This window comes from Tursiops truncatus, chromosome 2, assembly GCF_011762595.2.
Source record: "Tursiops truncatus isolate mTurTru1 chromosome 2, mTurTru1.mat.Y, whole genome shotgun sequence".
Lineage (NCBI taxonomy): Eukaryota > Metazoa > Chordata > Mammalia > Artiodactyla > Delphinidae > Tursiops > Tursiops truncatus.
In genome coordinates, this window is record NC_047035.1 from 109,259,235 (window position 1) to 109,287,090 (window position 27,856).

General features: G+C 36.3%; 1 protein-coding gene and 1 long non-coding RNA gene across 3 annotated transcripts in view; one reads left to right on the forward strand and one right to left on the reverse strand.

The window, feature by feature from the left end:
• Nucleotides 1–27,856, forward strand: part of IQCH (IQ motif containing H) — a 113,505-nt gene that overhangs the window by 49,468 nt on the left and 36,181 nt on the right. Inside the window, exons 6-7 of one of the 2 annotated variants that reach the window (XM_019948794.3) lie at nt 17,789–17,909; nt 24,083–24,211. In XM_019948794.3, coding sequence (XP_019804353.3) covers nt 17,789–17,909; nt 24,083–24,211 — 250 coding nt within the window. Of the gene's footprint in view, nt 1–17,788; nt 17,910–23,283; nt 23,385–24,082; nt 24,212–27,856 lie in introns of those variants that run through there. The other variant, XM_073801160.1, reaches the window with a different exon arrangement.
• LOC109552341 (uncharacterized) overlaps nt 340–27,856 on the reverse strand; it is a 176,747-nt gene continuing 149,230 nt past the window's right edge. The window contains exons 6-7 of the long non-coding RNA XR_004525218.2: nt 12,598–12,766; nt 340–680 (exon numbers count right to left, since the gene is read on the reverse strand). This is a non-coding gene — a long non-coding RNA (uncharacterized lncRNA). The remainder of the gene's footprint in view (nt 681–12,597; nt 12,767–27,856) is intronic.

Consider the following 27,856-nt stretch of genomic DNA (forward strand, 5'->3'; position numbering starts at 1 on the left):
GGGAATAGAAGTAAAAGATCAAACCACTTAGTGAGAAGCTACATTAACACAAGGATTAGAACAATAAGAGGAGCTGGTACTTTTTTTCCCTAGCTGTACTGAAATATAATTGACATATAATATTGTGTAAATTTAAGGTGTACAATGTGATGATTAGATACATGATTATGTATTTAATGATTATGACAATAAGGTTAGTTAACACTTCTATCACCTCATATAATTACCTTTTGTGTGAGTGTGTGTGTGGTAAGAACATTTAAGATCTACTCTCTAGAGCTGGTACTTTTAGCATGGAAACTCCCCCCAACTAGATTGCAAACCCCTTTGAGGGCAGGGACCATATTTCCAACATCAAGCATAGTGCCTGATCTGGTCAGAATCCAATGAAAATTTACTCTTGATGTGTGTATGTGGTTAATGACTTTGAGTAACAAGTTCTTAAGGAATTGTATAATTGAGTTAGGCTATGTCAAGTTAAGTAATGAAATACCATGTACCTCATTTGACTACATTTGTAGAGCTCTCCTCTTTCGGGCCATAAAAATGTCTTCCCAGATCTCTTCAGGTAGAATTAATTTTCTCATTCCTAGGTTATCGTTGCATGCTTTAAAGTCTTTACATGAATTTACTGAGCGATGTCAAAGAACAGTTGAATAAATAAAATATATATCATACTCCTGAAAAGGAAAAACGATTATAATAAAAATGCCAGTTCTTTACAAATTAATCTTTATATTTAATGTAATTCCATTCAAAATTCTTATGGGTTTTATTTGGTTTGCATGGAATATTAATTCTTTCCAACTTGCCAGTGTTCATCATCTTAAAAAATAAATGGCCAAAGGCTTCATTTTTTTCCCCTAAAGAAGATTAATGAAGGTGAACTTTCCATACTTCTTATTAAAACATATGATATAATTACAACAATTATAGATTGGGAGTTTGGAATTGACATATACACACTGCTATATTTAAAATAGATAACCAAAAAGGACCTACTGTATAGCACAGAGAACTCTGCTCAGTATTCTGTAATAATCTATATGGGAAAAGAATTTGAAAAAGAATAGATACATGTATATGTATAATTGAATAACTTTGCTGTACACCTGAAACTAACACAACATTGTTAATCAACTATTTGCCAACATAAAATTAAAATTAAGAAAAAATAATAATTAAAAAAATTACAACAATTATAATAGCATCCTCTGGGCACAAAAATTAACAGATTAATTAATAGAATAAAAGAAATGAGCATAGATATTGACTTTAGTATAAAAAATAACTGAAAGTGTAATAAAGGTGACACTAAGTCAGTAGGAAACGGAGGATCTGCTAGGTAAATAGTGCTGAATCATTTGGCTAAATATTTGGGGGAAAAAGCATTAAGTTAATTCTAACCTTACATTCTATACAAAAGAAAACTCCAGATGGATTAAATAAAATGTTAAAAAAGAAAAAAAAAAACCATAAAAGGGAACTATTTTTCAAGGTAGTTGAAGGAAGATTGTCACGTGGCATGCGGGATCTTAGCTCCCCGACTAGGGCTCGAATCCATGTCCCTGCAATGGAAGCTCAGAGTCCTAACCACTGGACCGCCAGGGAAGTCCTGGAAGATTTTTTTTTTTAATTGAAGTATAGTGGATTTATAATGTTGTGTTAGTTTCTGGTGTACAGAAAAGTGATTCAGTTATATATATATATATATATATATATATATATATATATATATATATATATATATTCTTTTCCCTTATAGGTTATTACAAAATATTGAGTATACTTACTGTACTATACAGTAGGTCCTTGTTAGTTATCTATTTTATATAAAGTAGTATGTATCTGTTAATCACAAGCTCCTAATCTATCTTTCCCCACACCTTCCCCTTTGGTAACCAGTTTGTTTTCTATGTCTATTCTGTTTCTATTTTGTAAATAAATTCATTTGTACCGTTTTTTTAGATTCCACATATAAGTGATACCATATGATATTTGTCTTTCTCTGTCTGACTTATCATTTAGTATGATAATTTCTAGGTCCATCCATGTTGTTGCAAATGGCATTATTTCATTCTTTTTTATGGCTGAGTAATATTCCATTGTATATGTGTGTGTGTGTGTGTGTGTGTGTGTGTGTGTGTGTGTGTGCGTGTGTACCACATTTTCTTTATGCATTCATCTGTCGATGGACACTCAGGTTGCTTCCATGTCTTGGCTATTGTAACTAGTGCTGCTATGAACATTGGGGTACATGTATCTTATCGAATTAGGGTTTTCTCTGGATATATGCCCAGGAGTGGGATTGCTGGATCATATGGTAACTCTGTTTTAGTTTTTTAAGGAACCTCCATACTGTTCTCCATAATGGCTGCAACAATTTACATTCTCCCCAACAGTGTAGGAGGGTTCCCTTTTCTCCATATCCTCTCCAGCATTTTTTATTTGTAGACTTTTTGATGAAAAGGAAGATTTTTAAAAACACTGTTAGCCTCATACAATATTAACAATCCCCATTACAAGAAAAGTCCCTGTTTACATTGGGCTCCAGTCCTGGATTTGTCACTAACTTTCTGTGATTTTTGGGCAAATCACTTATACTCTTTGGGACTTAATTTGCTCATTTGTAAACTTAGGGCACTGGATCAAATCATCTCTAAGATATCATCCAGTTCTGACAATCTATAATTCTGATTCCACTCAAAATCTCTTTCCTTTGGCTCTGTTCCAAAGGAATATTGGGCATTTATGCCCATCAACATAGGACATGTAATACAGGAAAGCAGACCAGATGAAGCTGTTTTCTCTTCTGACTGTGGAAGTAAAATTCACAGAAGGCATTGATGTCTTCATCTTCCATTAATACATTTAACGAAGCATTTATTGATGACCTATTATATACCTGACCCTGTCCTAGTGACTTTTATGTGTTATCACTGCATACTCAGAGCATGTCAGAGAGATCATTATTCCCATAATACTCTCAGGATTGTACAGGTTAAGATATATGACCAAGTCATGTAATTAACATGCGGCTAACTCAAAATTTAGACATGTATTTTTTTGACAGTCTGATTCGGAGTCTAGGAAAATTATTCCAAGAGAATCTGTGCAAAAAGGACAAACTCTTAACACACACACATGGTATTAAGCTGATCTAATATACTTTAAAAATCAGATTTTTTACTAAATGAATACTGTTGTAATTTTTAATGGACTTAATTTGTATTGGGGAGTCAATTCCTTCATTGACTTAAAAACACCTGAACTAGAAGCATTCCTAGCCTGCTTTCAGGTTTGCTTAGGCATCTCTTCTGAAGACTTTACTGATACAACATAGAAATTATGGCAAAGCCCAGTGGAGTCATTGAACTAAAAGTCTCAATACTGCTCAGGAAAGGATGCCAAATTAAATAAAAAGAGCCCCAGCAGTTCTGCAGCTGCGTGCCAACCCAACGGCTAGTATGAGGTAAATGAGGACCAAACTTCATTTCACTTGTGACCCTAGCCAGTATTTAAACAAAAATGCCTAGAGACTGACACACTGTTCTATAATAAGGGAATAAATATCAATAGCAAAAATAATTACAAAAAACAATAAACTACTCGCAAAGACTTTCTTAGATCTTAACTGAAAGGACTACCATTTAAACTCATCGCCTCTCATGTAGTCGCTAGTAAAGGGTGAGACAGTAGATTGTAAGCATCAATTTGTAATACATAGCCCTAGGTTTACATAAAAAAATTATATAGAAGGCAGAGGTATTCCTGTTGCTTTCCTTTCCATGTCCTGTGACAATGTTTGAGTGAAGGTGTGGTATTAATATTCACCATTATGCAAAGATCACAAGCATAAGTAACCCCCAATTTTTTTTTCTTGTATGAGATGTAATAAACATGCAGGTGAAATGCCAGTACTTTATTATTCTTTCACTTTTCTAGATTTTTTTCAATCTGGAGTGATTACTCTTCCAGTTTTTAAAAATTTCTATTGGAATTCTACACTTAATGCTACTATAGAGAGACAAAATAGAACCAAAAATAGTTAGATTTTTGTCAGTCTGAATCTATCAGAAAATCCTGAGTCCATTGTATTTCAAGTTCCTTTAAAGAAAAGTTTCATGTAAAATCAAGTTATCACTTATGTTTTAACTTTGCAGAATGGTCTAATAGTAACAAATTACAGCAAGTACTGTTGTTAGCTATGTTTTAATCCTTTGATCAGTTTTTTCCAATATGTATTCCAAAGAATACTGGTTCCTTGGAATGTTAATAGGTATCCCATGAAAGGAGGGTTTTGTGGTCCTGTAAAAGTGGTGACCATGAGGTTAAAGAGAGACAGGCTGACTGTCATACAACTAGGCCAGCTGCAGTCACTAACATGCTGATGTACATTAAGAATCTTTAGGAGGAGAGGGGCCGATGCCATTAGCAATGTTAGCAAAATTTCCTCAGAACCCTCTTTGCAGAACAGCTATAGAACCATATTCAAAGGAACAAACTTTGAGAAATTTTGCTTAAGGGCTGGATTTTATTTTAACTATTTTTAACTATTTTTAATGGAAAAATTTTTAGAAAACATTACATTTTTTCCATCTTCATTCACATTTTACTGGGATTTAATATTTTCTTGGGGGCTTTGGGGCATCATAACAAACTCCACTTTTTTTTTTAATGTGATGTACTGTTCAGGGCCTGTGAGGTGTGCAGATGTTTGTACTTCAGACTTCTGTGTGTTCCAAATAATATTTCTTTTGGCATCTCCTCCATGGTCATCTCTACTCACCACATTCTTTGAGTCTGTTCACAATCCCAGGGTCACTTCTGCTACTAACTACCCTTTTATTATCCTAAGACCCTTTCCAGTTCTGAGAACGGTGACCCTGTGGGTGCCTTTTCTCTTCCTCCCTCCCTCCCTCCCTTCTTCTTTCTTTTTCTCTTCCTATCTCTCTTGTTCTCTTTTCTCTTTCTTCCTTATTCCTGATATTGGTAATTGATGCTTTCTCTTTTTCTTGATCATTCTTGCTGGGGTTTATCAATTTTATTAATCTTTTCTAAGAATCACTTTAGGCTTTGTTGATTTTCTCTGTTATTTGTTTTCTATTTCATGTATTTCTCCTCTTATCTTTTTTATTCTCTTCCTTTTACTTATTTTGAGTTTATTTTACTCTTTTTTTAAGCTTTTTAAGATAGAATCTTAGATCATTGATTTTAGACCTTTCTTATTTTCTAAAATAAGCATTTAGACTGATAAGTTTCCCTCTAAGCAGTGTTTTTAGCTGCATCTCACAAATTTTGATATGTTGCATTTTCATGATCATTCAGTTCAAAATGTCTCTAATGATTTTTTTCTTTGACTTGTGAGTGTGTTGTTAAATTTCCACATATTTGGGCTTCCCTGGTGGCGCAGTGGTTGAGGGTCCGCCTGCCGATGCAGGGGACACGGGTTCATGCCCCGGTCCGGGAAGATCCCGCATGCCACGGAGCGGCTGGGCCCGTGAGCCATGGCCGGAGCCTGTGCTCCACAACGGGAGAGGCCACAACAGTGAGAGCCCCGCGTACCGCAAAAAAAAAAACAAAAAAAAAAATTTCCACATATTTGGGGATTTTTAATTTATTTTTAGTTTTCTCATTCTTTTTTTTTTATTAATTAATTTTATTTTTGGCTGCGTTGGGTCTTCATTGCTGCACGTGGGCTTTCTCTAGTCGTGGTGAGCGGGGGCTACTCTTCCTTGCAGTGCGCAGGCTTCTCATTGCGGTGGCTTCTCTTGTTGTGGAGCATGGGCTCTAGGTACGCAGGCTTCAGTACTTGTGGCTCGCAGGCTCTAGAGCACAGGCTCAGTAGTTGTGGCGTACGGGGCTTAGTTGCTCCGTGGCATGTGGGATCTTCCCCGACTCGAACCCGTGACCCCTGCATTGGCAGGTGGATTCTTAACCACTGTGCCACCAGGGAAGCCCCAGTTTTCTCATTCTTACTGAATTCTAATTTAATTCCACTGGCAACAAAGAAAATACTCTATAAGATTCAAATCTTTTGAAATTGATCGAGACTTATTTTGTGGCTCAGGATATAATTTATTTTAGTGAATGTTTCATGTACACTTGAAAAGAATGTATATCTCACCATTGTTGGTTGTAGTGGTCTATAAATATCAGTTAGGTCAGGGTGGCTATTGGTGATACTCAGATTTTCTATATATTTTTTTCATTATTTAGAGAATACTTAGTTTCTGTAATCAAACCCACGTTGATAAGACCTTACTTTTTTTTTTTTTTGGCCGTGCCACGTGGCTTGTGGGATATTAGTTCCCCAACCGGGGACTGAACCCAGGCCCTCAGCAGTGACAGCATGGAGTCCTACGACTGGACCACCAGGGAATTCCCAAGATCTTCTATATTCCTAATGATTCTTAAAATCTATTTGTTCTACAACGTACTGAGGGTGGAATTTAAAAATCTTCAACTCTAATCAAAGATTTGTCTATTTCTTTCTTTAGTTTTAATCATTTTTATTCCATTTTTTTGTGTTAATGTTATCAGAGGCATACATGTTTATGATTTTTATGTTTTCTCAACTAATTGAGCTTTTTATCCCTCTTTCTCTTTGATAATACTCCTTGTCTTAAATTCTACTTTGATATTAATATAGCCACTCCTTCTTTCACTTACTGTTTACATGATATATAAATCTCTTTTTTGTTGTTATTACTTCAATCTGTGTCTTTAAAACTAAAATCCATCTCTTATAGATAGCTTATAGTTGTATCTTGTTTTGAAAATCCAGCCTGCTAACCTCTGTTTTTTAATTAACAGTTAGTCCATTTCCATTTAATGTAAGTATTGACATGATTTGATTTAGAACGGCCATTTTTCTACTTGTTTTCTATTTTGTCCAACTCTTTTTTGTCCCTTTGTTTCCTGCCTGACTTAGGATTATGTGATTTTTTTTAAAAAAAATTTTAATATTCTGTTTTATTGGCTTTTAGGTTATACCTCTTTGTATTATTTTTACTGGTTGCCCTAGGGATTACAGTATGCATCCTTAACTTATTAGAGTTTCCTTGGAGTTAATATTGCACCAGTTCACATACAATGTAAGGAACCTGCAAACTATAGAATCTATTTACCTCTCAATTCTTTGTGCTTTTGTTGTCAGGTAACTTACATGTATTGTAAACTGCACAATATGTTGTATTTTTTTGCCTTAAACAGTCAATTGTCTTTAAGAGAAATTAAGAGGAGAAAAATATATAGTCTTTTATATTTACTATAGAGTTCTGAGTTTCCATCTTGCATCATTTTCTGTCAGCCTAAAAAACTTCTTTTAAGCATTTCTTGTAACACATACTGCTTATGTGTCTTCTTTTATCCAAAAAAAAGTCTTTATATTGCCTTTATAGAGAATTTTGAGTTCCCAGGTTTTGGGTTTTTTTAATTAATGCTTTAAAGTTCCATTGTTTCTGATGAGAAGTTAGTAATCATTCAGATCATTGATTCCCTGTATATAACGCGTCTTTTTGTTTTTCTTTCTTTTCTGGCTACTTTCAAGTTTTTCTCTGTCTTTGTTCTCCAGGGGTTTGATCATGATGTGTCCATGTGCAATTTTCTTTGTCTTTATGCTCCTTGAGATTCATTGAGCTTCTAGGATCTATAAGTTTATGTTTTCCAGAAAACTGGGGAACATTTTGGCCATTATTTCTTTAATACTTTTCTCCACATTTCTCTTTCTCCTCTCTTTCTGGGACTTCAATTACATACAAAATATACAACATGATATTGTTCACAGGTCACTGAGGATCTATTCATTTTTTAAATATTTTTTTCTTTTTGTTCTTTAGATTAGATAACATCTACTGATCTCTCTTCAAGTTCACTACCCTTTCTTTTGCTCACTCCAAACTGCTGTCAAGCCTATCCAACAAGCTTTTCATTTCAGACATTTTACTTTTCAGTTCTAAAATTTCCCTTTAGTTCTTTTTTTATAGTTTTCATTTTTCAACCAAGATTTTCCATCTGTTAATTCATTATGATAATATTTTTCTTTAAGGTTTTTAAAATATGTGTAATAACAGCTTTAAAGTCCTTATCTGCTAATTCTACTCTCTGGATTATCTTGATATCTTTCTTTTTTTAAAAACTAATTTATTAAGGCATGATTGACATACAAAATCTGTACATATTTAGTGTATACAACTTGATGAGTGTGGTGAAACCATCACCACAATCTGTGCAGTAAACTGGTTCATCACCTCCAGGGTCTGTTTCTATTGATGACTATTTCTCTTGTGTGGATAATATTTTCCTTTTTCTTAGCATTGAGGACATTATAGCGTTGAGGACATTATAAATAATGTGTTGCATAGACTCTGAATTCTGTCACCATGCTCTAGAATGTGTTAATTCTTGTTCAAGCAGGCAATTAATTTGGTGAGACTCAAATTCCAAACTCTGCCCTTGGTGGGTAGCAGCTGGAATCTCTGCTCAGTTTTTTTCGAATTGTTAACTGTTGCATCTTTGCTGGGCTTCTTAGAATCTCTTCCATATATGTGTAGTTCAAAGGTCAGCCAAGGATTTGCATGCTATTTATTTGCAAATTATGGATCCCTGCCTTGCAAATTCCTCCTTTCTGGGATTCCCCTTCATTTTCAGCCTTTATGACAGCCCTAAACTTCATCCTCTTACTTCCTTAGCCAGTAAGACTGTGCCTTTCTTCCTAAATTATAGCCACTTTGCATCTCATGGACTGAGAAGTACTTTCGGACCAAAGTCACACACACATAAATCTCAACTGTTACAGTTCCCTTCTTTCAACATCAACTCCCTTCTAGCTTCTGCCTGTTTTCAATTTATCTCAGTACCTTCAAATAGTTGGTTTTTAAAAAAATATTTTATCCAGAATTTATGATTGTTATCTTCAGGAGGATTAGTCTGTAATAAGCTACTCTATCATTATCACAGTTGTAACTAGGTCACTTTTTAGTCTTGCCATTGTATAATGCTATCTTTATCAAAATGAAAAATATTTGCTATTAATATGGTTATGTTAATTGCTACTTTCCAATAAGTCTTAAGTGGTTATATTTTTTAAAACTTTTATGGCTCTATTTCTTCTTCAGTTGAGAAAACAAGACAGAATTAAATGAGTTCTGGATTATGTAATGCCACCAGGGTACTATACAAATACTTAAAATATATGTTGTAAATGTAATAAGCAAAGTACAAAGAAAAGCTATAGGAACTCAGAGGAGGAAGAGATCAGAGGTAATTTCCTAGAGGACGTTACCTTTAAGCCAATTGTTAAAAGGTGACAGGAATTTAGTAGCCAGAGTTGAGAAAAAGAGAGAGAATATTCCAGAAGGAACATCATAAGCAATGCAAAAAAAGGGGGAGGTTGCAGGCTCAAGTCTTAATGGTTATAGCTATAAATATAATTTATAACTCAAAATCAATACTTAAAAGTCCATAGTGTGAACATACTGCTATATATAAAAATATGGGTAAACCTCACACCAATTTTAAAAGAAAAAAGCCAGATACAAAAGAATACATACTGTAATAATCCATTTATGTAAAGTTCACAAACAGAAAAAATAATAGCTGATAACAGAATTCAGAATAGTGGTTACCTTTGGGTTATAGTAGTGACTGGGAGGAGCAAGAGAGGGGCCCCTGGGGTGCTTGTAATGCTGTACCTCTTGTTCTGGAGGCTGGTGACCCACAGCGTCCACTTTGTAAAAATTTATCAGTTGATGACTTTATGATTTGTGCCTTTAAAAAAAAGTTATACTACAATAAAATGTGAAACAAAAATAAAACCCAGTTTCTGGTAGGAAAAAAAGTTTATGGTGTGCATCTCCATATATTAACACATTAATTCCTACCAATGGCCTTATGGAAGGTCAGTAATGATGAATTTTATGTTAAATTGAATTATATAAACTTGAAATACCATGATGTAAAATAATTCTTGCTTTATACACAAAGTTTGAAATAATTCAAATGCCCCCCAATTTAAAAAACAATAAAATTTCATTTTCTTTCAAAGCTGGATCAATCTGAGTGAATTTAAGATATATTTAAGCTTAAGTTTCCACAGGAAGGCACCACTTGAGTAAATAAAAATATCCTGTGTTATTTAGAATATGAGTTTAGCAAGTGTAACACATAACAGTAGATTAGGGGCTTCCCTGATGGCGCAGTAGTTGGGAGTCTGCCTGCCAGTGCAGGGGACATGGGTTTGAGCCCTGGTCTGGGAACATCCCACATACCCTGGAGCAATTAAGCCCGTGCTCCACAACTACTGAGCCCGCATGCCACAACTACTGAAGCCTGCATGCCTAGGGCCTGTGCTCCACAACAAGAGAAGCCACTGCAATGAGAAGCCCGCACACCGCAATGAAGAGTAGCCCCCGCTCGCTGCAACTAGAGAAAGTCCGTGCGCAGCAACAAAGACCCAACGCAGCCATAAATAAATAAATTTATATTAAAAAAACCCAGTAGATTAAATGTGACAATAATTAATGTTTTCTCACGTCACAGTTTGAGCAGAGCAGTTTATGGCTGACACGGCAGCTCTACAATGCCAGGTACCCACACACTTACCATTTTACTGCTCTGTCCTCCTGAACAGGCCATTTTCTATCTTGTGATCTAAGATGGCTGCTACACTCCCACCATCTTGTCTGTATTCCAACTGGTAGAATCACTACAATTCCTATACTGCTGGCCAGAACTTGTCACAAAGACACAGGAAGCTACCATAGGGCCTGGGAAATGTAGTTTCTGGCTAAGTAGCACACTGAAGGTCCACCAGCAGTCTTTGCCATATCTGCCATTCTTTGTCTAGCTGTCTTGAATTATGTGGTTTACAATTATGAAATGCCTCCAGGAACAAATCCTTTACATAAAATTCAGCTGCCCTGCAGATAAGAATATCCCTATTTTACAGAAGATAGAACTGAGACTCAGAGAAGATAAATGACTTATCCCCCTCCCACCCCCACCCCTACATTGCTAATTAAATGGCAGAGCTGGGACTCAAATCCAGTGCTCCAAGCTCAGGGTTCTTGCTTTTCTGCTACAGAAGCCTCTCCAGGCTCCAAGAATACTGGTAATCCTTAGTCTGAGAGAAGGTGAGACTCCTACTGTATCTAAGTTAAACGGCACTTGGAAAGGAGTGAGATAGGACACGGAGTGGTAGAGCTTTACTATGAGGATATAGTAAAGCTGATGACCTGAGCTGTGTTTTGCTCTAAAGTTTCAAGAACTCAGGAAGCAAGAAAATATAGTAAAAAGCACTGGGCCATGAAACAGTGACATGCATTTTAGTTGTGCTTCTGAACTAAAAGGCAGATTAGACATGTGGTCCAGCCATTTTCCCTGAGTTTTAGTTTCCCCATCCAACAGATGAGGAGGAGTGCTGGGACAGGGTTGCTGAATATGGCCCTGAAGGTTGTGCACAATTTCTTAAATTCACCAAGCAGGAGATTCTGGAGCAGAGTTAGAGGGTGCAGCACAGCTCCAAGCCTAACCCCTCCCCAGTCCTTAGAAATACTACTGGTAAATTCTCAAAATATTGGGATTCTCAGAAATACTACAAAATATGGAGAGAAGACCACCAAGCGGCATTCTTATCTTTTTTCTCTTCTGACAAGGGAACTTGGAAGAAACAAGTGAAATTAAAGTAAATAATGTGTCTGATTCTTCCTGAAAGAAGTGACTACTTCAAGATCCCACCAAAATGTTCCAAAGCCCTGGGGGTGGGGGTAGGGAGGGATGGTTTCATCCTCGATTGGGTAGAGCAAACCCTGATACAATACGTTCATCAAAATCTCAGGAGACGGAGGAGCATCCACATATTTTAACAAAAACCATGTATGTCCTAAAACAGAGGCTTCTCCCACCTATGCCCTCAGGTCACAGAAAGGTGGTGAAAATCCAGAATACAGTTTTCAGATGTTGGGAGAGAAAACACATTGGTACCAGACAATGGGGGAGGAGATACTATATCAGAGCAAGTAAAATGTCTGTACATAGCTGCCCAAGTATGTACAAGGGGAAAAGAAATGACACAGTCACTAATGATCTATTACATACATGTCAGTATTTCACCCACAGCTAACAAAACAAAAAGAGCTGAGGAGGGAGGGAGAATCATGGGCTGCAAAAGACAAAGCCTAATCTAGGAAAAAACCTAACTCAAGGAACAGAAGGAATTTTCTCACAATTTCTTCACATTGTAGCACAGCTTGATAGAAGCATAAATTAAGTAAAACTAGAGCTCAACCATGAGATGATAAAATAGCAGAATGAGATAAAAAGGGAGGTTGCAGACATAAGGAAATAAATTGAATACCAAAATACTTTATGGAACTAATAAGTAAACTATAAATAGAAAGAACAGAACAGATACTGCTGAATACTGAAATACTGACATGGAGAAAAGACTGTAAGCACAGTAAATGCAGAGGAAAAAATAAAGGAGATTAATTAGAAGTTAACAGATATGCATATTAGTTTGTTACCAGCTAAGCTGCTGTAACAAAGAAATCCAAAAATATAATGCCTTAAATAAATTAGTTTCTTCTCACTCACAAAAGAGTCCACAGGTAAGAAGTCCCAGTCTGGCAGGATCTCCTCCAGGAGGTCATCCAAAATATGGTTCCTTCTATCTTGATGCTCCATCACCTCCTCATTCCTGTGGTTATAGGACATTTTCATTTCAATGGTTGAAGCTGGCTCCTTTACACACCCACGTTTCAGTCTGTAGGAAGGATAAAAATAGTCCAGGGCAAGCACTCTAAGGAGATGCCACAGAGGTTATACGTATCACTTCTGCCACATCTTATTGGCTTCACGTCTCCATTTAGCCACAGGGGACACTGGGAAATGTGGTCTTTAACTGGATAGCCATGTGCTCAGCTAAAACTCAGTGTTCTATTCTAAAAGGAACCAGGAGAGAACGAATAGTTAGGAACCACACTATGAAAGATAAAGATGAGCCAACATTTAAGGACACTTGATGTCCCTCACAGAGAGAACCCAGCAAATGAAAGAGAAGATGTATCTAATGCTGTAATTTAAGAGCACATTCCGGAAGTGAAGAAAGAACTGAATCTGCAGGTGGAAAGAAAACATTAAATCCCAGGAAATTTTGATTTAGAATATTTAATATAAAGGTATTTCCTAGTTAAACACTTGAACTTGAAAGGCAGAGAATGCTTCAGACATCCAGGCAGAAAGAAAAATCACCTACAAGGGGTAAAAAATCAGGTTGGCATCCAATTTCATTATATTCTTTGTGGAAGACAATGGTGTAGTCTACAGAGTTTTAAGATAAGATGGCCCCGGGTGTAATTCAAGTATAAAGGTTCAGGGAAGTAAAATACCCATGAACACTTGTTGGAAAGAACTGCTTGATAACCAATGCCAGGCAATTTAATAATCCACCAAAATAAAGAACTCAAGCATAAAGAAGCCCTGACAGAAGGACTGTTGATGAGCACTGGATCCATTCACATGTAGAACTAATACCAAACAATCATAGCAATGATGGTTTCAAAAGAGAATGTGAATATTATAAATCTGGACAATGTAAAAATAATATAATACAAAATTGGGAGGTGAGGCAGAGGAGATGGGAGTAGCAAGAAAGTTCTAATGTTCGCCATCTTTTGAAGCTGGGATATGTTATCCAAAATAAAAACATGTGATGAAAAAAAACCTAAATGTTTTTCATAATTGCCTTTATTTAACAATGGAGCAGGGGTCCACAAATCACTGCCTGAGGGTGAACCACCTGTTTTTGTAAGTAAAGTTTCATTGGAACACAGCTTCACCCATTTGTTTCCATATTGTTTATGCTACTTTCCAGCTATAAAAATAGACTGAGACAGCTTAAAATTTTTACTCTCTGGCCCTTTAAGAAAAAATTTGCCAACCCATGCAAAGGAATTTTTTTAATTCACAGGAATCTTGTGGTAAAGAAATATTTATTTGAGGCTTAATGATTTGTTGGGTTTATTGTATTTTTTATCTTTTTGATGTGGTTTTAAAGTCTTTATTGAATTTTTTACAATATTGCTTCTGTTTTGGTTTTTTGGCCACGAGGCATGTGGGATCTTAGCTCCCGACCAGGGATCGGACCCACACCCCCTGTATTGGAAGGCGAAGTCTTAACCACTGGACCGCCAGGGAAGTCCCAATTTGCTGGATTTAATTCAGCCTTTTCCCTTCCTATTAAATTCATGTCAAATTAAGTTTAATAATATAAGTCCTACTTTTACAAAACAATAGATCAATCACTCCAAAGACGTCAGGGATAGTGAATCACCTAATGATATTTGGTATGGTTTCTTAAACTTTCATCTCTGTGTTTTTCCGCATTATTTGGAATCTTTATAATGAGCATATATCATTATTACCAGAAGAATAAAATAGAATGATTTTTCTATTTGAAAACACTGGAAGCAAATATACCAAGATATTCACAATAATTAATTCTGGCTGACAGGAATATGATTGCTGTTTTCTTCTTTAAGCTTTTATATATTTTTTAAATATTGAAGAAATTTTAAGCTATTATAGAGGATTTTGGCATAAAGTGATAAAGTTCTGAATTATAGTTTTGGAAACAGTAATAAGTACCAGATATGAGGGACATTGCTCTGTTTAGAATATGATTCTTTCATTAGTAGTATACAAACCAAAAAGCATGATTCAACATAAAATATAAAGCATGAGATAAAAGAGAATCCAGGGGACTTCCCTGGTGGTGCAGTGGTTAAGAATCCGCCTGCCAGTGCAGGGGACACGGGTTTGAGCCCCGGTCCGGGAAGATCCCACATGCTGCGGAGCAACTAAGCCCGTGCGCCACAACTACTGAGCCTATGCTCTGAGCCTGTGAGCCACAACTACTGAGCCCACATGCCACAACTACTGAAGCCCACGTGCCTAGAGCCCATGTTCCGCAACAAGAGAAGCCACCGCAATGAGAAGCCTGAGCAGCGCAACCAAGAGTAGCCCCTGCTTGCCGCAACTAGAGAAAGCCCTTGCGTAGCAACGAAGACCCAACGCAGCCAAAAATTAATTAATTATTTTTTTTTTTTAAAAAAAGAGAGAGAGAGAGAGAGAAGCCAGAAGCAGATGATACTCGACTTCTGTTAGCATATTCATAAAGCCGGTTTCTTTAATTTGCATTAATCTAAACCTACCTTTCCAGTCTCATCCCCCACCTTATCCTCCTGATACACACAACATACTCCAGCCACACAGAGCCCTTCATCTTCAATGAGATCTTCATGCATTTGTATGCTATTTTGCTTTGCCGCCACCATTCTTTCTACCTACAATTGCATCCTCTTCTCTATGGGATATCATTCAGTGCTTCTTTTAAGACATAATTTAAGTATCACTGACTGCAGTACATCTCAACCTTGGCTGCACAGCAGAATCACCTAGGGAGCTTTATAAAAATACCGAGGCCCAGGCCCCAGCACAGCTATTCTGATTTAATTGCCCAGGGTTGGGACCCAGGCAGCAGTATTTTTAAAAAGCTCCCTGAGTGATGCTAATATACAGCCAGGGTTGAGAGTCATTGCAAAGCCTTCTGCAATACCAGCAGGCAGAGTTAATTACTACCTCTTCTGCACTCTCATAGCTCTTAGATTTTCCATTGCTCATGAAATTTAATGCTTATTGTATTAAAGTTAGTGTTATATAGTAAATGCTCAGTAAACGCTGAAGGTTGTTACCGTCCTTCTTCCAACCAAGCATATGCAGAAATGTAAACTCGCCAGGATGTCACCCCTCCATGCCCCCTACACACACACACACACACACACACACACACACACACACACATACACACACACCTCACTGCCTTTTCAGCACAGCCCTAGACCTTGGGTCTGGCTTTTACATTGTTGAGATTTATGCAATGTAAAGAATTAAAGAAACCAGTGTTATGAATGTGCTGACTGCCTGAGAGAATCCGAACATCATCTGCCTTCCACCCTCATCTTTGTGTCACACTTTACATTGTGTTTGATGTCAGATCCTGCTACTTTAGCTTTCAAGAGCAGGTTGTCAGGTGTACTTTGTCAAAGGCTTTCAGAAAATCCAGATAAATGATGCTGTAAGCCCCGAAACTGCCAAAACTATATTTTACACCTTCACAGTACTTGACAATTTTATTTAAGTGGAATCTTTCTTCCTTCGATTTACCTTTGCCTCTCTGACCCTGAGATCAATCAGATAACTGGAGACCCTTCCATTTTTGATACTGAGTGTCCTCAGCTATGCCTGCGCCATGTCTGGAGCACAGTACACTGGGTGATTATCTCAGCCTCCCTGGTTAGGAGGAGCTCCTGGAAACTACTCCTCTCTGGAGGTGAGGTGGGGAAAGGAGAGCTGAGGATGAGGAAAGGAGACCAAGGTGCATCAGCAAGACAGAAGTTCCATAATCACACAATGCGCATACACACTCTCATCAAGGCGAGACCCAGAGCACTGACCTTTTCTCTTCCCATTCGCCTGGAAGGAAACCGATTGCATTAACAGTCTGCTCTTTCCTGTTAAAAATCCTATTTGTAGTCATTTTAAACTGTCCTCACCAAACATCGCCAAAGGTTTTGGTGTCCATAGGATGGTAGTTGCTTATAGTTTCCCTTAAGTACCACATTCTGGCAGTATGGCCCTAAAATAACTTTGTTCACAGACATTTCTCAGCCAGTAGATATTTATTTTGCAAAGTGATTTTCTCCCCAGAGTCTTGATGAAACTTTCCCTTTCTTTTTCCTTAAGGTCATCATGACCTTGATGAACAATAAGATGTACTACAACTGAGTCCAATGGCAAGTTTCACTAATGCAGAATCAGATTAATCTTCAAATTGAATCATCTTTGCATATCTAGTACTCTACGTGACCTGAGACAAATCTACTAAGCTTTCTGACTTGGCTCTTTATTAGCAAACCGTTACCTAGTTCCCTTGGAAGTTGTGCAAATTAATTAATGTTTGGAAAACAACTGGAAAATTTAAAACAGTCTATAAATACCAAACAGTTGCATCTTCCTTGCTGAGAGGGCCCAGGTAATTCATAACCTCCTATAATAAAGGTAAAATAATGTGCTTGGGCTCTACAATTAAATGTGATTTATTTGCAATACCTATAATCTTCAAAATCTAGAAACCATTTAATAGAAACAGTTCATATTTCATAACTATAATAAAAGCATGTAATGACTTTAGGAAAAGTAATATCTACTGTAAGTGATCTAAACATCATGTCTTTAACCATTTCTAAGATCTGCAAGAGTATGCTGAGAGTTTATCCTTAACCTGTTAATGTTGACTGATAGATTTATCTTTACATTCTCCCAGTTTTTCTTTATCCTCAAAACTCTAATATGTATTTCCTAGAAAATTTGCCTGTATAAAACTTTGCTGTATTCAAAGCCTCCTGTCAAGATTTAGCACTTTTATATTGTAGTCATTAAAATTGAACAAAATCTTAATAGTTCCTTTATTAACTACTATACTGACTTTGCATAGTGGAAATCACAACATGTTAATTGGATTTAATTAACTATTTTAAATTACACAAACTCCTTACAGTAGACAATAGCACAGGGTACTCATCAGCAATAAAATTGGAGCTGATATTGCTACTTTATTAAACCTTAATGAAACGATTCATAATCTTATTTATTGTTTACAAGAAGAAAACTGTGCTCATTTTGAAGGCAAAAAATGTCTGCTGAAAACAAATTTTTGATCATTTAGGTGAAGGCTCAGAAGTTAATAAAAGGGTCCACCATATCCAACCTCACGGTTCTGCCAGCTTCTCATCGCACGAATCCCTATTTCACCCCTGTGCCAGTCTTACAAGTGGATGGCAATAAAGGTTAGTGATTCCATAACCATTTTATATGTTTAGGAACATAGGGAAAGAGCACTGAGGTGGGACTGGGGGCCTGAGTTTGAATTTGGATTCAGCCACTAATTCTCCAAGATGACTTCAGACAAGTCAAGTCCTCACTGTAGCCTGAGTTTCCTTCTCTGTAAATCAGAAGGTTGGACTAGAGTCCCTTCCCACCTCTAAAATCCATGATTCTATAGATTTACTATTGATTTAGATGTTGATGTTATTACACATTAAAATTATTATTTTGTTTAAGTGATATTATTATAATTTTTCAAGCTTCTGAGCAGATAGTTTCTGATACTTTTCCGATAGCATTTAAAAACTTATTTCAATATACTATTATACAAAAATATGAAGCCAGAATTTATGCAATTAGCATTTAAACTATGCATGTCTTAGTCGAAATACCAGAGTTTGTGAAACCAGTGGATTTCTTGTTTTTTAAGCAAAAGGTCATGTCATCTTTATCTCAGTATCCCCAGTGCTTATAACCATATCTAGCATTTTGTAGATACTAAATTGTTGGTTGAATGAGTAAGCAAATGAAAGAGTAAGCAAATGACTAAGGACTGTCACAAGTGTAACCCTCTTTACTTCTCCCTGATACTTAATTGGCTGACATGTTAAAGAATTCTTTTTTTTTTTTTTTTTTGGTTGCACCAGGTCTTAGTTATGGCAGGTAGGCTCCTTAGTTGCAGCTCCAGGGCTCCTTAGTTGTGGCATGTGAACTCTTAGTTGCAGCATGCACATGGATCTAGTTCCCTGACCAGGGATCGAACCCAGGCCCCCTGCATTGGGTGTGTGGAGTCTTATCCACTGCGCCACCAGGGAAGTCCCCCTAAAGAATTAAGTGGATCACCTTTTGTACCTCAAATATGAGCAAGTGAGATGATCTTTAATTATTTCTATCTCACTTTCTAACTGTTGTCTGGAGTATTTTGGATCTAAAGTTGGTTCCCCAGGGCTCTTCTGGTACCTGAAGATTTAAAGTCCCCCATCTTGTAGCTCCTGGTCTGCTGACCCAGTCAGTGGTGGGGTACAGCAAAACTCAAGACAGCCCTGCATCATTATAAGTCTCTTAATTGATTAAATTTCCTGCAACTGTAACAATTACTTTCCTAGTTACAAATCATTGTTGTTTAGAAATCTTTGTGACACATGCTTTTAGTTGGTTTACATAATGTTTACTCCCTGGGAAAACTTCAGCAGAGTTTCTACTTCTTGCTTTAGAAACACTTACATTATTCCTGGGTCAAATTAAGATGAATAAAATAATGAATGAATCAATCAATCAATCAATCTATCTATACTTGCTTTAGCAATAGACACAATAAAAAATTGCTGCAAAACAAAGGTAAATCTAGAGCCATAGCAACTTGGTCCAGAAAAACATCGTATTTTCATCCCTCAATTATCTGCCAGAGAACACATGGCCTACCATAATATTTGTAATTAATTAACCAATTAATCAACACATTTATTGAGTACTTGCCATATGTCTGGTACTGTGCAAGGTAATATGAACACCAGGAAAGCACAAGCCACACAAATGTAGATAGAGTGTCCAGACTTTTACATGTCCTGATGCTCTGAACTGTCATTTAAGTCACCCCAGATCTACACAAGTCCAGCATGTGGTGAAAGATGAACAACATCCAGAAGAGAGAATAGTTTTGGAAAATGCAGGGCAAACTTCTCTACTTCTTCTTGAATTATCTTGCTAAATCCAAAGAAGAAAGCTCCCCCAACCCCTCCACAATGGTTAATAATATAAGTCTCATAATAAAAATGTTCCGTTTAGGCTCTGTGTGACAGTGGGCAAGTTGCTCTCTGATCTTAGAATAAACTCTAAACTCTATAAACAAGGCATGCCTGACCTGGCCTCCCTTCCATTCTCATCTCATTCTGCTTTCTCTGTGCTCCAGCCACATGGGACTTCTCTCTCTTCCTTATCAGGCCAAGCACTTTTTCACATCAGGCCTTCACAAGTGCTTTTACCTCTGCCTGTAGAAGTCATTTCCTCAAGCATCTGTCTTTTTCCTTTATAGATGATCACAGTTTGTAATTATATATTTATTTGTGAATTTATTTAATGTCTTCTCCACCCCTAAAGGCTCCATGAGGTCTGTCTGGTTCACCATTGAATTCCCACTCTCCAGAATATTTCCTGAGTGGGGATATTATAACAGGCACTTAAATATTGGTTGAATGACTGACACAATGAATGAATTTCTAATTCCTAATCTAGTCAACAGGAAAGTGAGAGAGTTTTGAAAATTAAATGAGACAAAGGTGTTAAGGGATGATTTTCAAAAACAGGTAAAATCCTGACTCTCTTACAAATGAACACGTGTCAAAGATTTTATTTACTTAACTCATCAGTTAAAGGAGAGAATTTGTAAGCTGTCACAACTGGTCTGAAGGAGAATCCAAAGAACATATCTTTGTAGATCAGGAAAATTGAAATAAATTTGCAAATAGATGGAAAATTGACATTTCTATGGAAAGAAGGAATGTTCCTTCACCAGACAGAATTTTTTTTCATGTCTATAGATATGAATTATTTGCATTATTATCAGTTTTTTCCCCACAAGTTAACTTTAATCTCTACAGAATTGTAAAATAGCCTAGTCAAAGACTAGGTTCAGATAGTTCCTGAATGCATTCCATTGAAAAGGTATCCAGTAATCTCTTTTGCTTATTCTAAAACATAAAAAAAAAAATTTCCTATAATCTTCCCCCATTTTTGATACAAAATGATCTAAAAAAATTATTCACAAAATAAGGCTGGTCTCATTAGGTTTGGCCTGATAATTTACATAGGTGCAGCAAGAATGTTAATCACCACATAGGCCATCTTAAGTTTGCTCTGTTGGAAGTTTTCATAAGGAATCTCAGATTGAAGTTTTTAAATCCTCTATTACTTGTTATACTGAGGTTAGAAAATCAAGCCCAAGAAACTCTGTCCACCATATTTCAACTACAGAACCTATAAATTTGGGTACATTCCTCTCCTCTAGAAATGCTCCAAATATCCTAAGCTTCTTGGACCTGTTGGGAAATGACATTCCTTTCCACCTGTAAGGATGGAAATCCTGTAAGCCATGTATCAGGCCAGTTTTTCTGGGAGGGCTTTGGAAGCATTTGGTTCCATAAAGTCAAGCTTAGTTCTTTAAATGTAACTTATTATACCTCACTAATAACATCATTCTTAAATATGAAATTCCAGGCAAGTTCTTGGTTGCATAAGCAGTTTTTTCAATTATATCTTAATAAAAGAAGAAAAGTTTCTTATTGAAACTATGCAAATAACCCATATTGCCATGAAAAGTAAGGAGGCTCAGTCAGAGTTTCTGAATTCGGGAGGTGAGAGGGAGCTCATCTAAAGTAGTAGAAGTTCAATTTCCTTATTTTCTGGGAATTTTAGGAATATTCAATTCCTGTAACTGCTCATTTCTCTCTGTAAGTCAATCAGAACACAGCTCCTTTAATTTGAGACTTTACAATCTAATTTATTAATACCATCTGGAGACAGGAAAACATTCTACGTTCACAATGAGAAATAAAGGGCTTTCTGAATGACAGATCAGAGAGAGTTTATAGCTTCAATCCTACAATTTCAGCCACAAACGAAAAATAAACACAGAAACACAAAAATGTAATGGTCCAGATAGCAAAAAGTTAGTCTCCTTCCTTGTGGGTATGAAATTCCTAGTTGAATTGAGCTCAAAATACATACATAGACAAACAGAAGTCTACAAACCATATTCTCTATTGTCTCTCACTCGATAGGGAATAGATCTCTGTAAGATCCATTTACAAAACTCACCAAATTCTCAGTCGTAGCCACCAACAAGGACTAACTTATCAGCCATTAATATGGAGTAATATCAAAATTAGAGAAACAAGAGTCAGCAAAGTTCTATTGCCACTTTGAATTCACCTATGGGTGCCAAGAAAATAAGTGCCTGGCTTGGTTCCCTGTGATATGTACCTTTTCTGGCAATTTCAGGATCTCCAAAATTGTTAAAGGATATATATTTTTGAAAGTAAAACCATGACTCTTATACAACTATAAAATGAACACATCAAAGATTCTGTTTAACTCATTAATTAAATGAGGGAACCAGTAAAATGTTACAATTGATTCAAAGAAGAATTCAAACAGCAGACAAATTTACAAACCAAAAATTTGGAAATAAATTTGCAAATGCATGCAGAACTGAATTTTGGGGGGTGGGGAAAGTACTGTCCCTCCATGTGACAAAATTTATTTGCATGTGTATAAACAAGAATTATTTGCACTGCTCTTGGTTTTCTATAAACTAACCTTAATCTCTACAGAATTGTAAAAGAGATTAATCAAAAACAAAGGTGATTATACGGTCAGATAATCTCCAGAGTTTCCAGCATTCTGATGAAAAGATAACCAGTAATCTCTTTTGCTTATTCCAAAATCATAACTTTTTCCTTTCGATGGTAAATGCACATGTGTGTTTGTCTAAAATTAAGTGAATTGCTTCACCTAGTACTAAAGCAAGGGTTAAAATCATGCTCATATTCTTTGGGATTCTCAGAGAATGAAACTCATTCTAGTAATGAAAATACACTGAATTAGAAGCAGCTCTGTTTTCCACATGTGCAAAGTAGGCACAGTTCTTGGACATGGGATATGATATTTATAGATGGAAAATATTTGTGAGGACAAAGAATTAGTCTTCATATTTTAATGTAGTTAAATTCTGGTGTTATAACAATTAAAACCTGGAGTACTAATTTTGAAAAGGGCTTGAAGACTTGTACTTGGGATCAGTAGTTCTTAAGTTTTAACAGTGCAAAAGATTGACCTGGAGTGCTTATTTAAAATGTAGATTACTGGCCCCAATTCTAGTGATTCTCAAACTTCAATGCACATAAACATCTCCTGGAGGCTTCCATAATGCAGATTCCCAGGGGCCTCAGAAATTTGGACAGGTCTGGGATGGGGCCCGGGAATCTCCGTTTTTAATAATAAATTCTTGCCCCAGATAATCCTGCAGTAAGTAAACTGAAGACTTCTCTTTGGAATCATTGTTTTAGAATCATTTACCATCATTGTTTTGGAATCATTGTTCGTAGTGAAGTCTTCTTCAGCTCTCCCATCCCTCAGCGATCATTCTTCTGAATTCCTATAACCCTAGACTTTAATTTCCTGAATGTGACATAATATAGTCCTTAGAGATAATAAAGCAAATGAAAACAATATTTATCCCTCTTAGGATGTGTGCCAACTTCTTCAACCTAGTCCAGCTTAGGACACAGTTTTTTACTTGGATTTCATTGAGAGCCAGAGTTCTTTATTTTTCTTCCTATTAGCTGAGAGCAACAAGAAGCTGAAGCCCTATCACATGTCTATGTCAAGTACTCCCAGAGTTTCTGGGTTTCTGGCTTCAATACCATAGATCCATCTTAAATGTGAGTTTCGCCCCTCACAGCAGGTTTTGCTCAATTATTCATTTACTCATTGATTTATTCATTTTTTTAAAACAATGTCTCCTGTCCTTAAAAAACCTTGGCACCAGTCATATTGACACAGTATGAGTTCTAGGAATTGTAAATTAGTCACATTAATACTAACCATGTTGCCCAGTAACACTAAAACAACCTACTTGGGCATTCACATCATCTGGTAATATGAGAAATGTCTAAAAATAACTCTTTTTAAAAAATAAAATATGACTCGTAACAACAGGAGCATGATTTCAAGCACACAGATTTTCTTTCTTTCAGAACCAAAGATCTCCTTAGTTATTGACTGTGTACCTGATTTCTCTGTATTTTAAAAAGAATACCAATATTATCAATAATTGAAAATGTCATTAAGTATAAAGAAGTTTCTGTTTGCATTGGAATTGTATTTCTACCTTAAAATGAAATTATCACAGTACAAGTTTATTTCATAATACCATTATTAGAAATGCCATTTTTCTTGGGTTAGATTAGGCTTAAATGAACAGTACTATGGCTTTTTTCTTGCAGATGATTAAGGCACTAAATGTAGTCTCACAAATAAACTAATGAATAGAGTAAGTTACACTTGTGAAATTTATAGAGTTCAGACTTTGTGGAAATGCTTGAAGTTAAACTCATATTCCTCTAACCTTCCTTTTTAGGTATTTTAAGTATGAGAGAACAAGGATTGATTCCACCAACAGCAAGAATTACCTTTCAGAATCCACCCATTACACCCAGAGCGGCTCCTCTGCGTAGTTTTGATGAAGCACGTAAGATTTTGACTACCGGTAAGACAGTCCTGCCTGTATGTTAGTTGGGGATACACAGAAATTACCAAAATCTTTTGTCTTCAATAATAGGACAGAGGAAACTTGTAATGAATCTGAGTTTCACTTTACTGAATAAAGTAACTTTAGTCTCTTTGTGAAATACCTACTCAGGGCCTGTGTTCTCTATGTGTTAGAAAGTTGGTATTTTCAAGGGATTTGCAGCTTGGTTGGGAAAATAAGACAAATATAATAAAAAACAAATAACAATACAAAGTATTATAGACTGAAAACCAAATGTATGTTAAAGTCTAGTACTATAGGTGTTCAGAGGAATGATTGCTGAGAGGTGAGATAATAGAAGACTTCAAAGAGGAGGCTGGATGAAATAGGAGAAAAGCAGTGACCTGGGAATCTATTAACTAGTTGCAGAACCTCACACAAGCCATTTACTTTCTCTGGGCCTCAGCTTTACCAGTTATAAAATGAGGGGTTTTGGCTAAATTAATCCTTCTGTTCAACAAATATTTGTTGAATGCTTGCTTTATCCAAGGTAGCTGGGGATCTGACAGAGAATAAGTCAGACAACATTTCTACTCTCATGGTGCTTATAGTCTAGCAGATAAGTAAATGAGAATTTAAGCTAGGGATAAGTGTTAGAAATAAAATAAAACAACATGGACTAGAGAGTGATAAAAGGAAGTGACTGTTTTGCTTGGGAGGGAAGGGTCAGGGAATGTGTCTTGGAAGATGTTGAGATCCAAACGATGAGAAGGAGCCAGTCATGTAAAGGTCTAGGGAACAGTATTTCAGATGTAGGACAGCACAGGCACAATGGCCTGGGGGACTAAGGAGGGAATGAGCAAGAAAGCTAGTGTGGCTAGAGGGCCAAGAGAGAGGGAAGAGATAAGGCTGGAGAGGTAGAGAAGACTGAAGTGCTGTAGGGTAGAGCAGGACTATGAGTTGTCCTCAATGTTCATTCTCCCCTACTACCACAGTAATAGAATCATGGGTGGGCACATGTCAGCTTGGCCAAAGACAACATCTCCTAGTCTTCCTTTCAGTGTGGTGTGCCATGTGCCCAGGTTCTAGACAATGAGGATGTAAGCAGAAGTGGAAAGGGAAACTTCTGGGCATGGCTTCCCCTTCTCATTTTTCATCTCTGGCTAGCTGGGATGCAGATGTGATGAGCAAGCACTTTGGAGCCAAAGATGGAACTCCAGGTTGAGTCTGGCAGAGATGCCCTGACAATCTGGGACTATCTTCCTTTCAACCCTTGTGTGAGAGAGAAATAAACTCTTAATTTGTTTAAGCCACTCAGTATATCTTAGGATCTTCTTTTTAAATGCCTTAGACTATAGCAGAACCAGTATGGCAGCCTTTCAAACCATGATTTGGAGTGGATTTAATCCTAATTACAATGAGAACTCACTGAAAAGTTTAATCAGGAGGATGAGGTGATCTGATTTACATTTTAATAAGACCATTCTGACTGCTTTACAGATAATGAATCATAGGGGAGCATGAGTAGAACCAAGAAGACTAGTTAAAAGGCTATATTGGTGAACCAGGTGAGAAATGACGGTGGATTTGAGGAGGATGGTATCAATGGATATGAGGAGAAGTGAACAAATTCAGGTTGTGTTTTGGAGGTGGAGCCATGAGGACTGGCTGATGGATAGGAGTGAGGGAAAGAGAGGCATCAGGGATAAATATGTATGAATGTATGTATGAAAATACTCAATTTTGTATCCATTCTACTGTTGATGGGAATTTCAGTGGTTTATACCATAGAGCTATTATGAGTAATACCATTATGAACATTCTTGTACATGTCTTTTCATGTAAATATGTATGCGTCGCTGTTGGATACATATCAAAAAGAAGAATTGCTGAGTCACAGGGTAAATATATACTCAGTTTTAGTAGATAATGCCAAACACTTTTCCAAGGTGTTTATACTGAATTATTTTCCTACTAGCAATGTATGAGCATTCCAGATCATATATATCTTTGTCAACACTTGATATTTCCTTTTGTTTGTTTGTTTTGCCATCCTGAAGACTCTGTTGTGGTAGCTCTTTGTGGGTTTAATTTCTATTTCCCTGATCACCCATAAAGTTGAGCAGTTGTTTTGATATGTGTATTGGTCATTTGAATATCTTCTTTTGTAAAGTGATTTAGAAACTTTAACATTTCTTTTTTTTTTTAAATGGGTTGTCTTTCTTTTTCTTAGTTATTTATAGGAATTATGTATGTATTCTGGGTACTAATTTTTTATGAGTTATATGTATTACAAATAATTTTTTTATTCTATGGCTTGGTATTTCACCCTCCTATTGGTGTCTTTGTTTTTACCTAAACTTTTGATTTTGAGATAATTGTAGATTCACATGCAGTTGTAAGAAATAATACAACGAGCTCCTTTGTACTCTTAACTCAATTTTTCCCAATAATAATATATTGCCAAACTATAGTACAATATGATGACTGAAATATTGATTCAGCCAAGATATTGAACATTTTCACCACAAGGATTCCTCATGTTGTCTTTTTATAGCCACAGCCGCTCCCCTCTCACCCCACACCGCTTTAAACCCTGGCAACCACTAATCTGTTCTCCATGTCTATAATTTTATCATTTCAAATATGTTAGATAAATGGACTCATACGATGTGTAACATTTTGGGATTTTTTTTTTCACTCAGCATAATTCTCTGGAGATTTTATCCAGGTTGTTGCTTGTATCAGTAGTTTATACCTTTTTACTGCTGACTAGTAATCCACAGTATGAGTGTACCACAGTTGTTAAGCCATTCACCAGCTGAAGGATGTATGGGTTATTTCCGGTTTTTGGCTACTATGAATAAAGTTGCTATAAACATTTGTGTACAGGTTTTTGTATGAACATATGTTTTCATTTCTTTAAGATAAATGCCCAGAGCATAACTGCTGGATCTCATGGTAGTTGCATGCTTATTTCCTCTACATACACTTAGAGCCACATCAGACAGTGTTATAATTTTTGTTTCAAACATCATATATAATTTAGAAAACTCAAGAGGAAAAAGGAAGTCTATTGTTTTTACCCATATTTTTGTTTTACCACGTTCTTTCTTCTTTTCTGATGTGCCAAGATTCCTTCTTTTATCATTTCGCTTCAATTGAGAGAATTTTCTTTAGCCATTGCTTAGGGTCATTATACTAGTGACCCTAAATTATCTTAATTTTTCTTCAGCTTAGAATGTCTTGATTTCTCCTTTATTCCTAAAGGATATCTTCACTAGATATAAGATTCTGGGTTGACAGTGCTTTTCTTTCAGCACTTAAAAAAAAAACTGTGCCACTTTCTTTTCTTCTCCATGGTTTCTGATGAGAAATCCACTGTCTTTTTAATTTTTTCCTCATGTAGGTAAGGTGTTGTTTTTCTCTTCCTGCTTTCAAGATTTTTCTCTGTCTTTAGTTTTTAGAAGTCTGACTGTCTTAGTGTGGATTTCTTTGGTTTGATCCTGTTTGGGTTTGGCTCATCTTGAAGCTGTAGGTTTATATATTTTGCCAAATTTTGGAAGTTTTCAGCCAGTATTTCTTTGAGTACTTTTTTCAGCTTTGCCCTCTATTGTTTCTCCTTCTGGGCTACAATGATACAAATGTTAGATCTCTTGCTAC